At 35.2% G+C, this 20,888-nt stretch overlaps 1 protein-coding gene and 1 long non-coding RNA gene across 3 annotated transcripts; one reads left to right on the forward strand and one right to left on the reverse strand.

Annotated features, from left to right (window-relative positions):
* Positions 1 to 6,665: 6,665 nt before the first annotated feature.
* LOC124630547 lies at positions 6,666 to 11,231 on the forward strand. Its single transcript, XR_006984438.1, has 2 exons — positions 6,666 to 6,958; positions 8,362 to 11,231. It is a non-coding gene; the product is annotated as an uncharacterized LOC124630547 (long non-coding RNA).
* On the reverse strand, positions 8,995 to 20,638 carry LOC124630546 (protein lin-28 homolog). Of its 2 annotated transcripts, none has more exons than XM_047164500.1 (5): positions 20,220 to 20,627; positions 14,500 to 14,630; positions 13,619 to 13,791; positions 12,095 to 12,215; positions 8,995 to 11,891 (listed from the first exon to the last, which is right to left on the reverse strand). In XM_047164500.1, the coding sequence occupies exons 1-5, from the start codon at positions 20,257 to 20,259 to the stop codon at positions 11,811 to 11,813; spliced, it is 546 nt and encodes a 181-aa protein (XP_047020456.1). In that variant the 5' UTR covers positions 20,260 to 20,627; the 3' UTR covers positions 8,995 to 11,810. The 2 variants fall into 2 exon arrangements, with proteins under 2 accessions (XP_047020456.1, XP_047020457.1); XM_047164501.1 differs by having other exon boundaries at positions 11,369 to 11,891; positions 13,634 to 13,791; positions 20,220 to 20,638.
* Between the last annotated feature and the right edge of the window lie 250 nt (positions 20,639 to 20,888).

Below are 20,888 nucleotides of genomic sequence, written 5' to 3' on the forward strand. Positions count from 1 at the left end.
TCTGTTATGTACTCTTCTTATGTACTCCCCTTATGTACTCTCTTATGGATTCTCTTATGTACTCTCTTATGTACTCTCCTATATATTATTTTATGTACTCTCCTATATACTCTCTTATGTGCTCTCTTATATACTCTTCTTATGTACTCTCTTATGTACTCTTCTTATGTACTCCTCTTATGTACTCCTCTTATATACTCTCTTATGTACTCCTCTTATATACTCTTCTTATGTACTCCTCTTATGTACTCCTCTTATGTACTCTCTTATGTACTCTCTTATGTACTCTCCTATATATTATTTTATGTACTCTCCTATATACTCTCTTATGTGCTCTCTTATATACTCTTCTTATGTACTCTCTTATGTACTCTTCTTATGTACTCTTTTTATGTACTCCTCTTATGTACTCCTCTTATGTACTCTCTTATGTACTCTCCTATATATTATTTTATGTACTCTCCTATATACTCTCTTATGTGCTCTCTTATATACTCTTCTTATGTTCTCTCTTATGTACTCTTCTTATGTACTCCTCTTATGTACTCCTCTTATATACTCTCTTATGTACTCCTCTTATATACTCTTCTTATGTACTCTCTTATGTACTCTTCTTATGTACTCCTCTTATGTACTCCTCTTATGTACTCTCTTATGTACTCTCTTATGTACTCTCCTATATATTATTTTATGTACTCTCCTATATACTCTCTTATGTACTCCCCTTGTATACTCTCTTATGTACTCTCTTATGTACTCTATTATGTACTCTCTTATGTACTCTCTTATCTACTCTCTTATGTACTCTCTTATGTACTCTCTTATGTACTCTCTCATATACTCTCGTTATGTACTCTCTTATGTACTCTCTTATGTACTCTCTCATATACTCTCGTTATGTACTCTCTTATGTACTCCTCTTATATACTCTTCTTATGTACTCCTCTTATGTACTCCTCTTATGTACTCTCTTATGTACTCTCTTATGTACTCTCTTATGTACTCTCTTATGTACTCTATTATGTACTCTCTTATATACTCTCTTATCTACTCTCTTATGTACTCTCTTATGTACTCTCTCATATACTCTCGTTATGTACTCTCTTATGTACTCCTCTTATGTACTCCTCTTATGTACTCCTCTTATGTACTCCTCTTATGTACTCCTCTTATGTACTCTCTTATGTACTCTCTTATGTACTCTTTTATGTACTCTCTTATCTACTCTCTTATGTACTCTCTTATGTACTCTCTTATGTACTCTTTTATGTACTCTCTTATGTACTCTCTTATGTACTCTCTAATATACTCTCTTAAATACTCTCTTATGTACTCTCTTATGTACTCTCTTATGTACTCTCTTATGTACTCTCTTATGTACTCTCTAATATACTCTCTTAAATACTCTCTTATGTACTCTCTTATGTACTCTCTTATGTACTCTCTTATGTACTCTCTTATGTACTCTCTTATGTACTCTCTTATGTACTCTCTTATGTACTCTTTTATGTACTCTCTTATGTAATAACTTAGCGATGTGAAACGGACCAATCACGAGTCTACATTCAACTTCTACTGAACATGAAACAGTTAAAGTAAACTTTTTTTTTAACTAAAATCATGATCAAAAAAAAACGTTATAAAAATGGTTTTTAGATTATATGAAATATTTTTTTAATCCTCACATAATAATAATTTTATTGACTCTTGGTGGCTTTTGGCCATCTCCTTAGAAAGAAATGCAGATTAACCATTTAAATACGTACTAACGTCTTAAAAATGCATTCTTCAATCAAAAATTCTGTTGATATTCAGTTGGTAAAAGGTTACATATAATTTGGTTATTAAACCTAATATGTTAACTGAACTTGATGTAGTACGACCCTGTGCCTGCAAAATTTAATTTAAACTTTCCCATTAAGCATCGCATCCAAAGGTAGCGTATATGCAACGTTTGCTTCGACCGTCTAACAATCAGTTCATTTCATCCAAACTTTATCGGACAGCAGTAACACTAAATGGATGGTTAACCGAACTTCAACTGGCAATGAATCAATCATCCTTAAATAAAGACAATATTATGCAATTATATAATGGGTATTAGAATCCAAACGATTACCAATTTATCAAAATGGAATCATACAAACAGTCAAAATTGTCAATCAATTACGGCTAAAAAAATAGGCAGATCATCAAATGGTTTTCTTAGAAGAACGCAGCTGATTATCGTTTAAAATCACATACAGTAAGGCGATTATCACACTGCCCCGCATGATGCAGCGTAGTGCGTGGATGCGTTTTTTCCGTTGTATGGAAATATCTCCGTTTGTATGGAAAACACGCATAGTCCAACACACTGAAAATGCATCCACGCGCGTTCATGCGGATCACGCACATACATGCGGAGAAACACGCACCCCCGCGCGTAGGTGCGGGGCGAGACGCAAGGTATGGCACACTGAATCCCGCAATGCCGCGCGTGATTTTGAATGGGCGTGACGTGTATATTTGAAAATGGAAATCGCTGTGCGTGAATTTACAAAACGCACCTACGCGCGTGAGTGCGTGAAAAACCCGCACGATGATGCAGATCTGCACTCCCGCAGGAACGCGCGTAGGTGCGTCGACACGCAAGATGCAGCGTGATGCGGGGCAGTGTGAAGATCACCTTAAGGGTTTATAATTACATTAATATGTCGTTAGGCTATGGCTTGGCAACATATCACTTCATATTCCAATTTGTCAACCATGAACCCGCAACATCAGTTGTATCGACGCGGTTGGAACTGTTTTGGCAACAATCGTAACATTGTAACTTGTCATGGATAATTAGCTAGGTTTGTACTATGGACTGTAGGTGAACTACCGAAGTATCGACCACAGTGTTCCCACGGAGTTTATAAATACTTTATCATAATCTGCACAGCCGGGTAGTGTAGGGAAGCCGTCAAATGAATTGGATTAGCTGTTCTTATGTCCCTTGTCAACACACAACGTTGTCCTCAGTACTTAATTTTTAATAACATTTTGTCCGAAATGACGTCGTGTTTTAAAACAACAAAAACTTGGTGAGGAAAGCAACATTTTCAACGCGGTGTATGAATTGAATTTATTGCTTCTATTGAAGACTTCATAATTTGACTATTTGCTGGAAACATATTTAATTTCGTTACTAATTAAAAGAAAATGGTAAAAATTAACCTGATTCGAAGGTGTGGGTAAATCTTCTGCTTTTGGTTAATCACGTTTGACATTGAGCGATAGTACTTTACCAAGAATTATATTAATTAACTGGCTAATCGTGATGCACCCACGTCTGTTTCATCAAATTAATTATTTATGGGGATGATTTTCTTATAAGTAAAAATAGATTTTACTAAGTGCAATATAAGCAAATATTATTTTTTGTCGAATTAAAATCTCTGGGCAAAACAAATAATGTCGCATGAACGCTTATTGAAATACGACTACTTTATTTTATTGGCAATACAGCAATATATGACCGAATATTATGAATACCTACGTAGACAGAGGTGGATACATTTTACGAGGCAGCCTTTCAAATTTCTTCGCTCATACGAGTAGATATAAATATGTGTGAGTTGCAGGTCTGGCTACTAGTATCGATTTCCGCAAGGCTAAGCCCAAATGCCCTATCATTTCACTCCTGTGCTCATCTAAAACATCAATATACCTACACTGCAGGATTTTGTCTCTAGCGCTATTTTGTTTCCAAAATATTATAATGTAATAACTTATCGACCCTTTTTTAATCTTACGTTAAAGTTTCAGTCTTCATGGCAAAGGTAAACAGCAAAAGCGGTAAATAAATCTAAAATGTTTAAAAATCATTGCCTTTTTTTAATAAATAAGAAGAAAAATTAAAAAAAGTACTGCAATTGACGTTTCAGAGAACGCAATATATCAACGATATCGACGTAATATTGTAACTACTTTCCTTTTACAAAATTGTATAGGAAATAACGATGCAGTTGTAAACAACAGCATAATTGGAATGGTTGTGCGCAAGATAAATATGTTATTGCAACTTAATCATGAGAATTACGACTGATTGAAAGCAATTAAAGTATTTTTCTAAGGCTTGCACCGTGCAATGAAATGAAAAAAAATATATTCCCTGAATTTCTTACTTTCAACGTACCTGACCAAAGTTAACCGTCTTATTGTTTTATAGAATAATAAATATGTCTTGATATAATTACTAGTACGTCTTTTATATTTAATATAAAACATTAATGGCCTTACTACAAAAACTTAAACCCCTGTTTTACACTTGTCTAAAAAAAATTGGCTGCAAAATGAACCATATGTCAACGTCATAATTTGTCATTTTTTTAGACAAGGCATAAACTGACGTTTAAAAGTTTTTGTGGTAAGACGGTAATAATTTTGCATGTCAAAAGACAAGAAAAGCGTTTTCACACCAGCGGATTTTCCCTTCGGTTTTTCCGAGTGATACTGGTCGATTGGTACTGGCACTGCCAGCCAACAATCGAAAAGTCATCATCCCCAGAGCCTTTTCCCAATCCTGTTGGGGTTGGCTTCCAGTCTAACCGGATTCAGCTGCGTACCAGTGCTTTACAAGAAGCGACTGCCTATCTGACCTCCTCAACCCAGTTACCCCGGCAACCCAATACCCGTTGGTCAGACTGGTGTCAGACTTATTGGCTTCTGACTACCCGTAACGACTGCCAAGGAGGTTCAATGACAGCCGGGACCTACAGTTTAACGTGCCATCCGAAACACAGTCAATAGTGTCTAAGATATACTTAGAAAGTACATACAAACTTAGAAAAGTTGCATTGGTACTTGCCTGACCTGGGATCGAACCCGCGCCCTCGTACTTGAGAGGTTGGTCCTTTACCCACTAGGCCACCACGACTTTTTCGAGCCAACAATCGAAAAGTACTGGTATAAAATTACGCTTAAAACAGAGCGAGCGATTTTTGCCGCGTGTAGCGTGTCGCGTGTTTACGCTCGGTTTTGCTACGCGCGCAAAAAATCGCTAGTGTGAAATCTCTGTTACTTATAACGACTTCTAAAATGGAAAAGAGCAATCAAAAGTACAAATGTAGAATATACATATGTATTGATATTATTATGTAGAATATTAGGTCCTCAGTGGATCCTACTGATATAATAAACGCGATTTTTTAAAGTATGGTTGATGGATGTATGAATGTTTCTCTTTCATGTAAAAACTATTTTGATGTAACTTGACAGATACTATAGCTTATAGTTAAATCATTTTAAGATACTGGCAACTTTTTGCTAACTATACATGTATTAAATTGAAAATGTGGCAAGATACTTGAAAATGAGGCGTTTCGAGTTCATTCTGAAAGTAACTGAACCAATTTCAATTTCGATGGTATGGACGATATTTATGTGGTCTGATGAGGTAATTATGATTTAGAACAAAATCGAACACGGATTGAATCGAAGCATAAATTCCTTTTTAAATATTTTTAATTCTAAATCAGCAAATGTTTTAGACCAAACAAGTAATTTAAAAAAATGCAATATTTGTATACATTTCGCTATAAGTAATTAAGAGGAACTGTTGACCTGTGATCTCTATGACTTCCTTATATTTTTTACAGAATAATTTTAATGCGATAATATATAATTTATTTCTAATCAAATACTTCTGTTTACATTGAAGTTGTCACTTCTGCCATCGAGCCAAATAAAAAAAGTTTTTAAAAAAATACTAAAACCAAATTATATTTTATTGTTTTTGCAGGTTGAACTTATTTCCCATAATGTAGGTACGATGGGGTTCCCAGTCCATACTGAATGAAATGGCCACAGGTAAGTAGTCAATGGCATAGTCAATCAATTATCCTCGCATCGAAGGGGAAAATCTATAAGACCAAAGTTAGACCTACTATTTTGTATGGTACAAAGATGTGGCTCATAAAAGGAATGAACAAAAGGGATAAGAATGTTTATGAGCATATGTACTTATATGGAATAAACATATAGTACCTATATATGGAATACTAGTTTTCACCATCGGCTTCGCCCGCGTCAAGTTCGGTTATATCGCGTTTCCAAGAGAGCTCTTCAAACGTCCATTATAAAAATTATCCTGTGATCTTTCTAAAGGTCAACTCTATCTCTGTACCAAATTTTATTAAAATCAGTTCAGCGTTATTTTCGCGTTAATAATATTAGCAGGGATAATTGTGAATACGCGAAAATAGCGTCTAGCTAGGTGCTACGGAAGACCATCAACATTCTTACATCGAACTAGTACCTATATATATAACCCAGTTACCAAGTGATTCCTCAGAAAGACTAAGAAAACTTCTATTTCTATGCATTAAATAAGTAACTCCGAAGAATAGTTGATACTTTAGTCTGTCTACAGAGCACTCGATGCAATCAGTCAATCTCTTAAGGCTTTTATTTATGAATCGATCTATATAAAAAATTTGTACCTATTATATTGTTAAAATTATCAGTTTCAATTCATAAAGGGACTCAAATACCATGTTTTCATCATTTAGATCAACCGAGCCATTAATTGTTGCTCGTAGCGACCTCTACATCCGTAAAAACCAAAACTGTACTTCCTTAGTTTCGTCGTAAATGGACAGATGGCGCAATCAAAATATATCAACATGGTAGGAGTACAGGGTACTCAGAGAACCTTAATCCATACAAAAATGACAATTGTAAAAGAAAACTAAAAACTGAAAGCATTTATACAATAATATATTCTACAAGTAAAATACAAGGTCTCAAATTTTGCATCACCGCATAGTGCACCTAAGTCTAATTATCAAGAGTGAAATGCAGCCAAAGCTAGACCTTTGCCAACCAATTTCGTAAATGGAATGGAAGTTTAACTTGAAAAACTTTTCTATTACCTTCAAAAAGTTTTAACGTCAATGTGTCATTCGATGTAAAACTTATGTGGCCATTAAAGGTAGGTACTATGGTATACAGACAAACTTAATTTAGAATACGTTAGCAAATACGTTGGAAAGTAAAAATAAATTAGCTATATTCAGTAATAAAAAGATATAAGAAATAAATAAGTTTCTCGTTTAAAATAAATATCAACAGTAACAACAATTATTTGTGTTCTTACTCTCGTAAATGTGTATTAACTTAAGTATAAAAGATGATGAACCAGTTATCGATTAGCCCAATTCGCTTGACGTGACAGTAGCTAGTGCAACAAGTCGTGATGTTCAATACCATTATCACAGCCGATGTTCCTATTCCCCTCTAAAGAGTTAAATATTTAGCTTTAATTATATACAGATCGATATTATGTTAGCCGTCTCGATGCTCTCAAAGTATTCACCGCTGCATTTGAACTACAAATGTTGTATACCCGAGGCATACCACTTGAAGTAACAGTTCGAGTGATTGAGTAGTAGCTGCTTATACATTTGTAAAAATAACGAATACATTCATCTTAATTCAAGGCCATCGATGCTGGAATAAATAAAACTACAATGAAGATGGATGATGGTATGCACGAGGCAAACACCAGATGACTCGTTCTGGGAAGCTCGAAGATATAAAATGCAGTAAATGATGCTTCTAATCACTAAAAAGCTTAATGTTTACACTACATACGCTTGTCAGGATCGATCACATCTAACTTACCGTAGGATCATATCAATCGGAACTATAATCCAACTATCAATACTGTGTATAGAGCTGACTGCTGGTCTATTTGATACACATCGCTGCTGACACACAATCGATCAGATTTTACTAACCGTTTAGTTGTTTAATGTTACACAACTTCAGATATCATGGGACCTAAAAGGAAATATCGTGTAGTTATCTCTTTTGCCCCTAAAAGTCCGTATTTAATTGATCTCTTTGCTTAATTTTGATACTTTGTTTCTGTAAACAATACTACGTTTTTGCTATAACTACAAATGATTCAAAATCTCTAGCATATACTGATCTCATTACAACAAATAACATCAATACTCCTGTGCATTTTGGGTCCCTACTACGCTTCATTAAAAGAAATTGTTTAAAACCCCTATCCTGTACTGAAACACAAAATGTTAGTTAATTATTATTTAAATTAACCCCCAATGTTCTATTACATGAACTACCAACGCCTTAGAAAAATTTAAGAACCGAGATTTTGCAACGCGATAACTCATTTGAGAATGACACCGATGCATCCGGCCTTTAAGGGCGGTGTCGAGTGTTTACGGCAATTACAAAACAGGGTAAAAGCTAGTGGACGTACATAAACGTATGCACAACCTTGTCATGCACCTCATTCACTTTTTAAGCTCAGAACCAGAGCGCAAAAATGGGAAACGTCAAGTGATTAGCACTGATGTCGTGCAGGGCGCGGCGTGCGTGATGGCCCGGTCGGAGCGCGGCGCGGCACACACTAGGGCGGGCGGCGGACACGGCAGCGTTACGTCAGCGCGGGGCGCAGGGCCGGGGGGAGGGCCCCGCACTACTGCATCCTCCGAGCGCCCATCTTCGCCCGGCTTCGCTGAAAAACGTGACATCTCTGCTCCGCGCCGACCGCTCCCCGCGCGCCCCGCTCCATCTCTCTCCAAGGACCGTACCATCACTCACTCGTGGTCATTTTGTGTAGAAACTCATTACGTAGATGCAATTACGGGTACGGTCACATTTATATTAGTTAATTTACTTATAATAAGGTATTCCATTTTAAATCAGTCAATTAAGTGAAATAACTTGGAAATCAATTTTTGAGTAAAAAAATACTGACGTATCTTCGACGTTTGGTTCGGTGCAAGTTTGTTTTTTGAAATAACTTTGACGTGAACTAACCTTTTGTCGTTGAGATTTGTTGTTTTTAATTTTGAATGAATGCCCCTCATGTCTAATGTGTTCGCTTTGTGTAAAATTATGTACAGTATAACTTTTTATAATAAGAGTTATTATTCTGTCCAACGACTAAAATTAAAAGGTATAAAAAATGGGAATTCAAGAAAACAACAACATTTTTTTAAGATTTATTTTTCTTTGAATAATAATAAAAAACAAAATTTAAACTCTAAGAAAGAAATTCGGCATTCAGCAAAGATATAATTATGGAAATAATAATTGCTAGAATTTATAAATGTTAATTAACTTATCAATAAACTCTATTTAACGTAATTAAATTATGAGGTAGATGTTTGCAAATAGTCTTTCATTAAAATCTTATAAATTAAAACTATATTATAACTACTGCTATATAAAATGAAATGCAAAAAGACCCGTAGTGAATAATATCTATTAACCGATCTGCCGCTACCGTGATGTCATGCCGACTACAATTACTACATACCATTTACTATTTAAGTGTTTCATTAATTAATTATTTATAGAAAAGATAAGATTTCAGTTGTTATTGAAAAATGTAGGTCAAGTTTAACAAGCATGTCAGTGTTTAAACTGAATGTTGAACAATTCATGATTGTAATTCTTGTCTAATGCGCATGTCACCGAACACAGATCATTTTCAACTGCAATTTAAAAATAAATGACATATAATTTGATGTTATTTGTTGATATAGTATGTTAACTAATGTTAACATGTAAGTTACTAGAAAATTATTGTACAATTTGTTAAATTGTAATCTGAAAACTTTTAAGTAATTTTCCAACTTCTGTGCCCGGTGCATACAATAATGAAGTATGTAGCATACATTTTTAACTCAAAAATTATTTACGACTCTACAATTTAATGTTTCAATTATATTTCTATCCAAAAGTAAAAATTGAAATTTTTACATACAAACATTGTTTTGCCGTTAAACAAAATGCAGAGGCACCACTGTAAACTGAGCCTTTTTTGTCGTGTTACACAAGTACTATGTCATTTTAATAAGTATTAATAAAAAGTGGTTTATCGAACATTGTTCTACGAAATTGTAAAATCTTAAAACAAAATCTTAAATTCATTGGTATCTAACGCAGGCGGACATTACACATTAATTATTCCTTAACTAGACAAATTGTACATTACCTGTGTATGTGGTTTGCTACTTAAAATTACCGTAGACGAAGTATTCATAAATATGTATAGAATTTAATAAGAAAAGTGCAAGAGACAGTTTCAGTGGGCCTATGTTAAGTGATCTTGATAACTCGTTGGCGCTACGACAGTCAGTTTTATAACCTAAAAACAAATACAGTAAAATATCTTTACTACAATAACTAAGACATATTCATAAATATTGAGGTAGATTATTACTCCTTATTATTGTGAATCTAAACCTACCTAAAAAGATTTTGTGTGTAAAAAACAAAGTCTTCAATTAACATCGATGGGTAGGAAATATTTTGCAATAGCAAAAATATTTATTATGAACAGGATACTGAAATTATTGTTTCTAATAACAATGTTTGTGCTTCTGAGCTCAATTATAGGACGCCGCTTTAATTCTTTGGATAGCAATGCCTTAATGTAACAGATTTTAACATACAATTTCCATTCTGTATCAACCACATTAGTTTCCCGAGTAACTTACTGATGCTTTACTGCACAGGCAGATTCTAATTTTCAAAGTAACTCCATTAATTATGAATTACCCTATTGGCTTTATATTTAAAAATGCCTTCATCATGTTTGAGTTATATTACTCGTACATCATTCGATCCAAATCTGCGTTTGAATACTCTTACCCAGTAATATTTTTTTTGGTAAACTCTGATTGCAGGATCGTTTAAGTACCCACACTATACTCGCGTTCTTCTACTTAATTATGATTAGGCTCTTGAGCAAACTAAGTCGCAAATGTTATACATGGCAAAGTTAATCTAAAATAATTATCGTAGTTTGTACTATCTGTTGTATAAAGTATAGCATTCGTAATTCGTATGCTTAGGGCAAGTAATAGAAAATCGTACTGAATCTACACTTAATTATAATATTTCTACAATTATTGCAACAATGTTAATTTGACTTTGGCACATTAACTTCAACGTTTACATTGTATTTATCTGAAAAAATATACAAACAAATTGATATTTATTTTCTCGCCTAAGCTAACCATCTAATATAATATTTAAGGGCTTACATTAAATTCTATTTTGCAGCGTATGTATATGCGGGCTCTACTCTTACCTTGAAGGTTTTGTACTCTACATTACAATGCAGGATTTTATACTTAAATGTTACTATTTGTTTTGATTTTAGTAGGTATCAAGTTATTACTTCTTCACCGAGTTAAGCGTATGTAAGACCCTTACAATTTTATGTTATTTCATAGCCAGTTGTAATACTTCTAACTTGTCGTTTTCTTAATTATGAGCTAGAATTAACATAAAGTTGGTCATAATATAATAAAGCAACAAAGTAATAATAAAATAAACACACACTTAACTTTGGATAAACACCAATATATACGTAAAAGAATTAAGGTCACTCGAACACATAAAATTTGTACTTACGTTACGTTTGCAAACTTAGATTGTAAAATTACTATCATTAAAATTATTATTTAAAAAGTAAATATTGTATAGTTTGTACTAGAATTATGGATTTGTACCAATCAGTCTTGTACTTATTTGTATAGTTTATCTGTAACTATAGTGAGGTAGATGTGTCCTTATAATGTTAACATTATGATGATGGTGGTCGCTTGAAAATATTTTGAAGTAAAACCTGGTAATTCCATTGGGTCCTTTCAATTTGGAATGGAATATCTAGACGGAAATAAGCTTTGTCTAAAGTTGTCGAAACGTCATAACATAGTTAAAGTAAGAGCGAAGAAATGCCGTTAGAAAGTGTCCAAGTTTCGCCGGGTGCTGGAATATAGTACGTGATGGAGTTACGCGTGCGGCGGGCTGTCCTGCTGCCCGCCCTGGGAGCTGCTTGAACTACTCTTGCCTTCGTCCTTCTTCTTTTCCACCTAGAATTTGAAAATTATTATTGTTTTATGACAGTTACATAAATGGTTATAGCATACAGAAGAAAAGGCTGTAGTTAAAGTACTCAAACCACTTATGGCAGGTTTCTGTAGGAGTTTATTTCAAAGAAGACTTTCGAGAACCTTATTAGTTATTAGGTAGGTACATGTATCCTGAATATTTCATTTTATAAAAATGGTGTTACCTTTACTGGGCAATCGGCAATGAGGTGATCCTCACTCTTGCAGTTGTGACATCTCTTTGGTTGTGGGCCGATGCTGCACTTAGCAGCTATGTGGTTAGCGAACTCGCCACAGTTGTAGCAACTGTAACATCGAACATTTTATTTAGAACTGAAGCTTGATAACTTCTATATTTTAAAATCAAAAGGTGCATGCGTTGCTAGCTATAAAAACGAAAGCAAAACCGCTAAAGCTATAAAAATGCCCCTTATAGCAAAAAGGGATGTCTTTATCCCTTGCAGAAAACTACATGCTTTTTAAAATAATATACCTATTAGGTATACATTTTATTTACTCCATGGTGACATCAGTTCGAATATTTATTAAATTGAATCTTTACGCTAGTAGTTCTTGGAATAAATATCTGATCACCTTCATTTGAATACATGTCATGGTATATGTATCACTATATGTCCTTCGGCTAACATATATAAGGTTCATAAAAATCAAAACTAACAGCAAAAGACGTCATTTTAACTACTTTAAAAAAATACGACGATCGACCCTTATCTATTTCACATTGCTCAAAATAGAATTTTATCTAGTTTCTGTCTATGCAATGTGGTTTCTCAGAATATGAATGTGCTCTGAACTTCGACAATTTCCCATGGTGAGAACACGATAACCCTCTGATTTAGTATTTGACACTTTTACCAGTAAGCATTTAGATATTCTGTGACATTGTAAGAAATCTGAGAGTTCCATAAATTGTCTCACAAATGTAGTTTTTGCTGATTCACTCCGCGTTGATGTTTTACTATAAGTAGTCATTATATAACGGCTGTTGTTAACTAGCAAGTAACAAAATATCAAACATCATTTAAATAGTCAAATTATTTCGTAATCGTTCGATATTAATTTCAATAGGTTATCGTTTGACTATTAGGTACTTCATGAAATAGTTTAATGGCTTGATAACTGAGTGTTTGCCTTCATTTGACATCAGTTAATAATGGCCAAATAGCCCTTTACCTATTTGGATAATCTGAATGTATTGTTTCATTGTGAATTACATCCTAACTTTGCTTTTAGACCAACCACTTTTATCCTGTTACATCTTCTGAAAATACCACGTGGCCTTATTAAAACCAACTCTGTGTCTCACTACATACCTACTGGATCAAATGCAAGATGAAAGATGTTACAAGACTTCATATTCATATGTGTTGGTTTTGTGGAGATTTCAGGATTTAGATATTTTATGATGGCTGATCTTCTCAAGTCAGAATAGGCTTTGGGCGCCATTATTGCTACCTAATTCAGTTCAGAAAGTCTTTATTCAAGTTATCTGCAATATTTCATTCCTAACAACTAGGAGCATGGATATTGGATATTATGTCATTCCTCTTCCACAAGAACAGTGACTAACGTGGTTAGATAAGATTCATCATCCCCATAATATGGTCAGCAATGTCCGCAAGCAAGGAAGTATCGTTCATACATACAGGCGTTGGGTACTTCCTTCTACGCTACTTAGCAAAGATTACCGTATCTTTCTGAACCGTTTCTTGGAGAGCGGGCGTCGGTGTGATCCCTGGCAGTCCACGGACGAGGGCCCGGAGACACGTGTCGCCTCCAACCCCTTGTCTGACTCCTTGCACTCGAACTCAACCTCTTCTTCGTCGCCCAGTGATCGAAAGCCTGGCATCTGGATCACGCTCTGAAAATAAATGAACAAACAGTTACATACGTTTCTCGAATTATACAAATGAAATTGTTAACTAAAGCAGTACACAAAAAAAGCTTGTGTATGTGCTCATGTATGTACTACGAACAGATCTAATACTTAGTAATTTGTTTTCATGTTTAAGCACAATTTTGAAAGGTTATTGATAATTGTAAAAGCAAATAAAGTCGATATAGTGTAAGCTACAAAGTTATAATATTTGTGCGTGCGACAGGGGCGCTGCGAGGCGGCCCGCTAGTTCGGTATAAAAATAACAACTTTATGCTAACTATTATTATTGACTGTGGGTCCCTTCAATGGGCTATAAATTTACTTATCGCTTTTGAGAAAAAAATCAACGTTATCGGCATCCAGTAACATAGACTTGACCTAATATAAGTTTTTACCGCTAGCGTCGCTGCAGCCGAACGAAGTACAAGTTTGGTGGCGCAAATGTATAGAAAAAACATCCGGCCTTGATAAGCCGAGCAAACAAATAAGCGCACTATCGGGTCAACCGCTAGATACGCCACAATATTTTTTCTGAATAGATTTATTTTACTATTTTAACTATCGTAGAGCGTATCGTAAATGGAATGGCTTTATTAACAGTACGACCTACGATTCGAATTTGCGTCACATCTAAGTTTAAAATTATGTGCGTTGCGTGCACGTTTCGTGGAATAAAATGATAACAATCACCTGGTGTACAAAAACATCTTGGCCGCCATCGTCAGGGGTAATGAACCCCCAGCCCTTCGCGACGTTGAACCACTTACATCGTCCGCGGCGCGTCACCCCTGTGACTCCGCTGCCGCTCGCGCCCGCTGCACCTGCAACCAATATACAGTTCACTTTGTTAGCAACGCTCCACCACCACTCTGTCCTGCGCCCGCGCACCGCTCCCCATTTACCTGTTATCAAATCTACCAAATAATTCTTGAACTTCCTACTATTACAGAAAAAACTGTTAAGTTCGTAGCGTCTTAAACGCAACTTATAAAGCTCTTTTAAGACTTCGATTTTAATTTACAGGCTTTATGCGTAATTTTCGTAAGAGACATTGTAACTTTAAGGGGGTTTAAATAAATCCGTAGAACATAATATGTATAATTTGAATACCTATCCAAACTGTGCGATGCCATATTTCCGAATGGCATAATATTTTATCTATTAGCTTTATCAAAAAAAAAAAAATACTAGAATAAACAGCATTTACATTTTTCTAATAAAAAGGTCGTAGAGAATCCAATGATGATAATTAAATTGCATTCAGTGGGTCGTTGTACGGGTTGTACCTTACATTTAAAATGCATGCATAGACATTCTAACGTTCGGAAATCTATTAGCAATAAATAAGGGCCTACAATCGTAAACTCGACGAAGAAAGGGTATATGTTCCCCTTATCGGGCACCGAGACAACAAAATAAAAACGTGGGAACCAAATGAAATAAAAGACAACTCCTTTTACACTATGCCTATTAATTCCACGTGTGTTTGAACATATTAAGTTTCAAGCAAATTAAAATGGAGAATATCTTTGAATAGTGGAAGTGAAGTCTCCATAGAAAACATCAATGAGTAATGTACCTAATGTTACACTGATTCCTACCTATACGAGTATATTTAGTGACTAATAACTTTAAAAATATCCGGAAATACTTCAGATGACAAACAACGATTCTCATACTCACACTGATTAGCACCTACTATTTTTTTCACTAGTTCCCAGTAGTGAATGACTTAACTACAAATACCGAAGTTGATTTTTTATTCATTACCTACCTATTAAAAATGGGGCTATCAATTCTTTTAATGTCAAGATTATACATTTTGTTTATACTGAAATTTTAATTTATTACAGCAACATATACTGTAATCGTGACCTACCTAAAGCATGTACTTATAGCAGTTTTATAAATATGTATAATATGGGTCCAATCTCCGGCAAACAAACCAACATTTAAATAAAACAAGCTAAAAGTTCTCACGACGCTCTCTCATCAATCGAGCGTTAGTATCGCGGAGGCTTACTCAAATGTTAGTTATATGAGAATTTATTGGTGGGTTTGCTAATTCGATATACATTTCCATGTGTTGGTATGTAAGCTAAGCATATTATTTCGGGCGGCGGCAGCGGTAAAAGCGTGGTGGCAGCACACGTGGCGACGGCGGCGGGGACTCGAAGAATGTTCGGTATTTAGGTTAAGTTTCTGGTACCTTTTTCATTCATTGCCGTAACACTGCACCTAGCCGGCCTCGCCGCCGCCTCACCACCTCACCTTGCTTACCATACTCAATATTTATTATTCCCTATCCCACATTAATGAGAAAGCTTTTAGACTTGTTTTTTAATAACGTGGGATCCATTTGAACACGCTACATATTAACAAAATTCAATCGGAGGCTTACTTTTAATATACAAACCAAAATCAACTTGTATCCAAACTGTTTGCCGTTACAAAATAATGTTTTCTATTCTCTGTAGAGACTTGTTTTTGTAGTATTTAAATATTTATTAAAGTGAAGTCATATGACCAACATAAATTCTTAAAGGTTTTAAAGTAATAACCAGAGTAACTCTTAGAGAAGTAAGCTTATTCGTTTATGAATGACTGAAGTTTAATATTGCTGCGCAATGGTCAAATTCTAATAAACATGAAAATCTTTTATTAATTGAAAATTAATCATGATCCTATAAATTAATTCTTCTTTATAGAATAAAAAGAGCTCCGTTCAAATTGCATTTAAAAAACATGTAATTTTGAGGGCGCTTTTTAATATAGTCAAAAATTCGTTAGTTAGGTTTCGTTACTGCATTTTCTAATAAGTTTCGAATTTTTTTTTTCTAATAGTTACAATAATTCTAAACGTGGCTTTTGCCCGAAAGCTTAAAGACATTTCATAAAAGCTTTCATTTTGTTGACATGTGAAACAAGTTTCTATTGATTGTTACACTGAAATAAAGTTGTTATCATGTTAAATTGCAGTGTGGTGTGTGCATTACAATACATGGTATTAGTGCGCGTACGGTAGCCACACGTTATTTATATACGTATATGTACCGCGTGAGGTAGCACTCGGGCGCATCCGACTGGCGTACTATGTGCCTGTTTTGTAGTTTTGTTTACTCAGCATGGTGCGCGCGCCCGCGCCTCGCCCCGCCACAACTACGCACATTCCACGCTACACCTCAACGTGCCTCGGAATTTCTATGCAACAGATGCATTACACTGTTTCGTCTAATGCAACACCGACGCGCCTCTTCAAATATTTAACCATTATTCTGCCTCTTCTACTTCGTATCAAATTACCACGACTGTTGTGCAACGGACTGATTAAAATGTCCCACTTTCAACTAAATATAACGAAAAATGTTTAGCTGCTCGACGTTAATAACAAAACACGGGACAGAAATCGTGACGTTACTGGTTTATTGTCAGTTCCTAAAGCGATTAGGTGCACTATTTTTAACTGGAATTTAAATTTAAGCTCGTGGTATTTTAAAAGCAGGAAGGGGAAATTCTACGCATATTTTAAGTGGAACATTTGCTGCTCGCGCGCACCCCATGCCTTGTTACAATAATTTACGTTGACGGCTAGAGGGTTTGGAAAGTCCTTTCATTGTCAAAGTCTTGAGACATGACACATCCCAGGATCTATATAATTTCAAGATGTCCCATCCAGTTACTTTTTTTTATATCAATAAAAACTTACTAAATTAAATAGAGTATCATATAAAGAATAGTTTAATGACTTTGGAACAGGGCAGGAAGATGATGATGATAAAAAATTGTTTAATGCTGCATCATAGAATAGAAAGAGAAACTTAGATCAGACATTTTAAGTTTTTATTTTTCAAATATTTACTATTACAATTAATTCGAAAATTTTACGCAAGAGCGATACATATTTTTTTTTTCAGGACTTGTTTCTTTTGTTCATACCTACGAAACTTCACACCATGTAAATACTATGTACACTATGTACAGAATTTCTCAAGAATCGTTGCAGGAATCATTTTTATTTTAATAGGTATGAATAAAACTATTTATTGTCTTAAAGCACGTGCGCATAGAGTAGTTGCAAACAATACCTACTTATTATCTAGATGACGTTTTCCAATGATTGTTTACATCTGCAAATTTATTTAACATACATTTTTAATAAATAATGTTTTGTTATTTTATCCTCGCTAAGCGTCATGAGGTAAAGGATAGTTCTATGAATGAAAATAAAGTGAAGTCAATAAACGAACACGTGTTGATCTACACATCTGTTGTCTCAGTCTTTATGAGTATTACGTATCTGTCATATTTCTCAATGGTTTTTCTAAATTAGTATACCAGTCTTGTCTTTTTGAGAAATTAAATGTGCTTAGCAAAATAGACATTATATTGGTGTTACATGCAGTAGCATCTCTAACAATTGGATTGTAATGACAGATTACTTTGAAGCGTGTCTCAATGTTTCTCACATTTAAGGATTTTCTATTAGGATGTGAATGTTATGTTTTGATAGTGTTGTGCCCCACAATGCGGGCCAATGGGCCGATTAGTATCACACGCTGAGATCGACACTCAGTGATCGAATGCAATGCCTGTTGACACGCGTGGGACGATGCTCACACTTCATTTATTTATTAATATGGCTTAATTTAAACAAATTATCTTTTTGTACATAATTAAACGCCTCTAGGTCATTTATATATTTTTTATTAATCACAATTCACGTTGCAATGCTTTATTAGAACAACTATCAGTAATTTTTGATTTAGAAGAGCCTTGATTATTATTGAAAATAAATGTAATCATATCATGGTTTTCTAGAAACGTAAAACGAAGTTTATATAGGTTAACCATTAGGATATAAAAAACTAGCATACATATGTATGTTGAATGCTCATTCATTATTTGAATGGAATGAGTCGCACGTGTAGTAAACAAAACGCATACCGATATTATAGTAGGACGCATGTCGAGCAAGCAAATGAAATGACCTAAAACATTGTACCATTCACCACTTTTTGCTGTTATCAATCGTAGGTATGGAATTTGAACGTGAATCATCGTCAAGTGGCGCTTGTGCTTGGGTATCTTGAACTAGGAGAGAAAGAGACAGCCGAATGTACCACCATTCGGATTTAATTGACTGGTTACGAACTCGGACCCTGCCGTAGGGACGTCACCTCACTTTACATCGACTTTCTAAAAATTCCGGATGGTACTTCAATAACTCTCTACGATAATTCCTGTTTGTCAGAATGCTGTCTCTGAGTTTGTGTATAGGTGCGATGTGTACAAACAAATCAATTTCTTAAATCAAGAAAAAAATGTAACATTTATAGAGTAACAAACAATTTCCTGTTTAGTGCCTACTATTAACTACGACGCACAACGTAAAGTTGCGCCCAAAAGGTATCCGCGGTAGGTGCGCATGTTGAGGATGTGCTACAACACCTCGGTCCGTATAGATAATGTTGTTGCGTAATAAGGTAAACAATTTTCTAATCAGCATAAAAATATCGATAGTGCGTTCTTCACTAGAACTCTGGTATGTCGACGACAAAAACACGTAGTGCAAGAGGAGTGGGGGTCGAGATTAAGGTCCTTCTAAAATGCAGTCGGCTTACCTAAACACATTCAAGCTTTTATCACTCACACAGATAAATATAAATAGAAAGTATTTTGGTAGTATATAGCTTATAAGAGTGTTGTTAGAGTCGAAAACGGCGCGCAACGGCGCCAAGTCGCAGGCAGCACGCATACGAGCAACTAAAACGGTATCGTAGGAATAGTAAACAATTAACTGCTCGATGCGTAGACCTTGTTTGATAAAATGTTCACGTCACATGTTTCCAATTCAATACTTGATACTCATGTTTTACAAGGACTTCTCTACGTCCATTCATGAATATACGCACTTTGTTTTTAATTCATTTCAAATTGAACTTAACAGTTAAGTTCTTTAACTCTGTAGTCCTTTAAATAATTTAAATTATTATTATACAGGTTCACCAAAAATATAATTATCGCGTATAAAATGACGTCATACCATACAAGACATTCTCTAATTAGGAAGTACGAATTTATAATTAGTATATCTTGTTGTTGATCAACTTTATACCCAGTAAACATGGCACACATATGTGTGACATCAGTAAAACGAGACTCTATTAACCTCAATTTGAATAATTTCAATGATGAACTGTTTGTGATTGCCTCCCTGGGCATTGCGTACAATACATCCGTTCGATAAGGGCCATGTCAAGTTCCAACACATGAAACAGCTTTTTGACTTTATTGCTTCCTCGTTGTGTTTTCCACCTTTATCTATTATTATATTAAAACTGTGTAAACAGCCACACTATAGGTTAAATAATTTAAATCTTAAAGAAAAATAATCTTAAGTGTGTACTTACTTGAAGAGGGAACTGCATTTCCGCCTTCCCTCCCGCTCATGGTAACTATAAATTATCAACTGGCACCACAAATATCACCTCTTCGTAACATACATCCTCTGATTGAAAAAGGCACTTTGTTTATAATAAGTTCATTTACCTCTGCACGTTTAAAACTTTTAACTATAAAAATGTGTTAAGTGCATAAAGGCGGACGCGCGTGCGCGCGAAGCGACCAACGACGCGTACGCAGGTCGACTGCATCGAAAATGAGTGACAGTGGTGTGGAGTCGACGCCGCGGTGATGCGGTCGGTCCCTTCCCGGATATCGTCAAGCAAGTAGTTTTTAAAATAGAGAAGCTAACGAAACGTGTACACCGCCCGAAAGCGCCGGCCGCTTTACCCCAACCCAAATTGTGTCACTTGTTGGCGCGGCGGCGGGCAGCCCAGCGTGGAGCGTTCCTGCGACGCGAGCACGCTGCAGGGTGAACGGCTTCTACTACCTACCTCACATGCTCACAACACCCAACATCTCCAAACCTCACAAAAAATATACTCAATAGCAGCCGCGAACAACCGACCGCAGAAGGGATCTTTTGGGAATGACCAACTTTCCAAGCCTTTTTTTTGTTTATATCCTTCAACGATAAATGCTTTTGTTATTATATTTTCAGAATTATAACCAAAATA

The sequence above is a fragment of the Helicoverpa zea genome, chromosome 5, assembly GCF_022581195.2.
Source record: "Helicoverpa zea isolate HzStark_Cry1AcR chromosome 5, ilHelZeax1.1, whole genome shotgun sequence".
Classification (NCBI taxonomy): domain Eukaryota; kingdom Metazoa; phylum Arthropoda; class Insecta; order Lepidoptera; family Noctuidae; genus Helicoverpa; species Helicoverpa zea.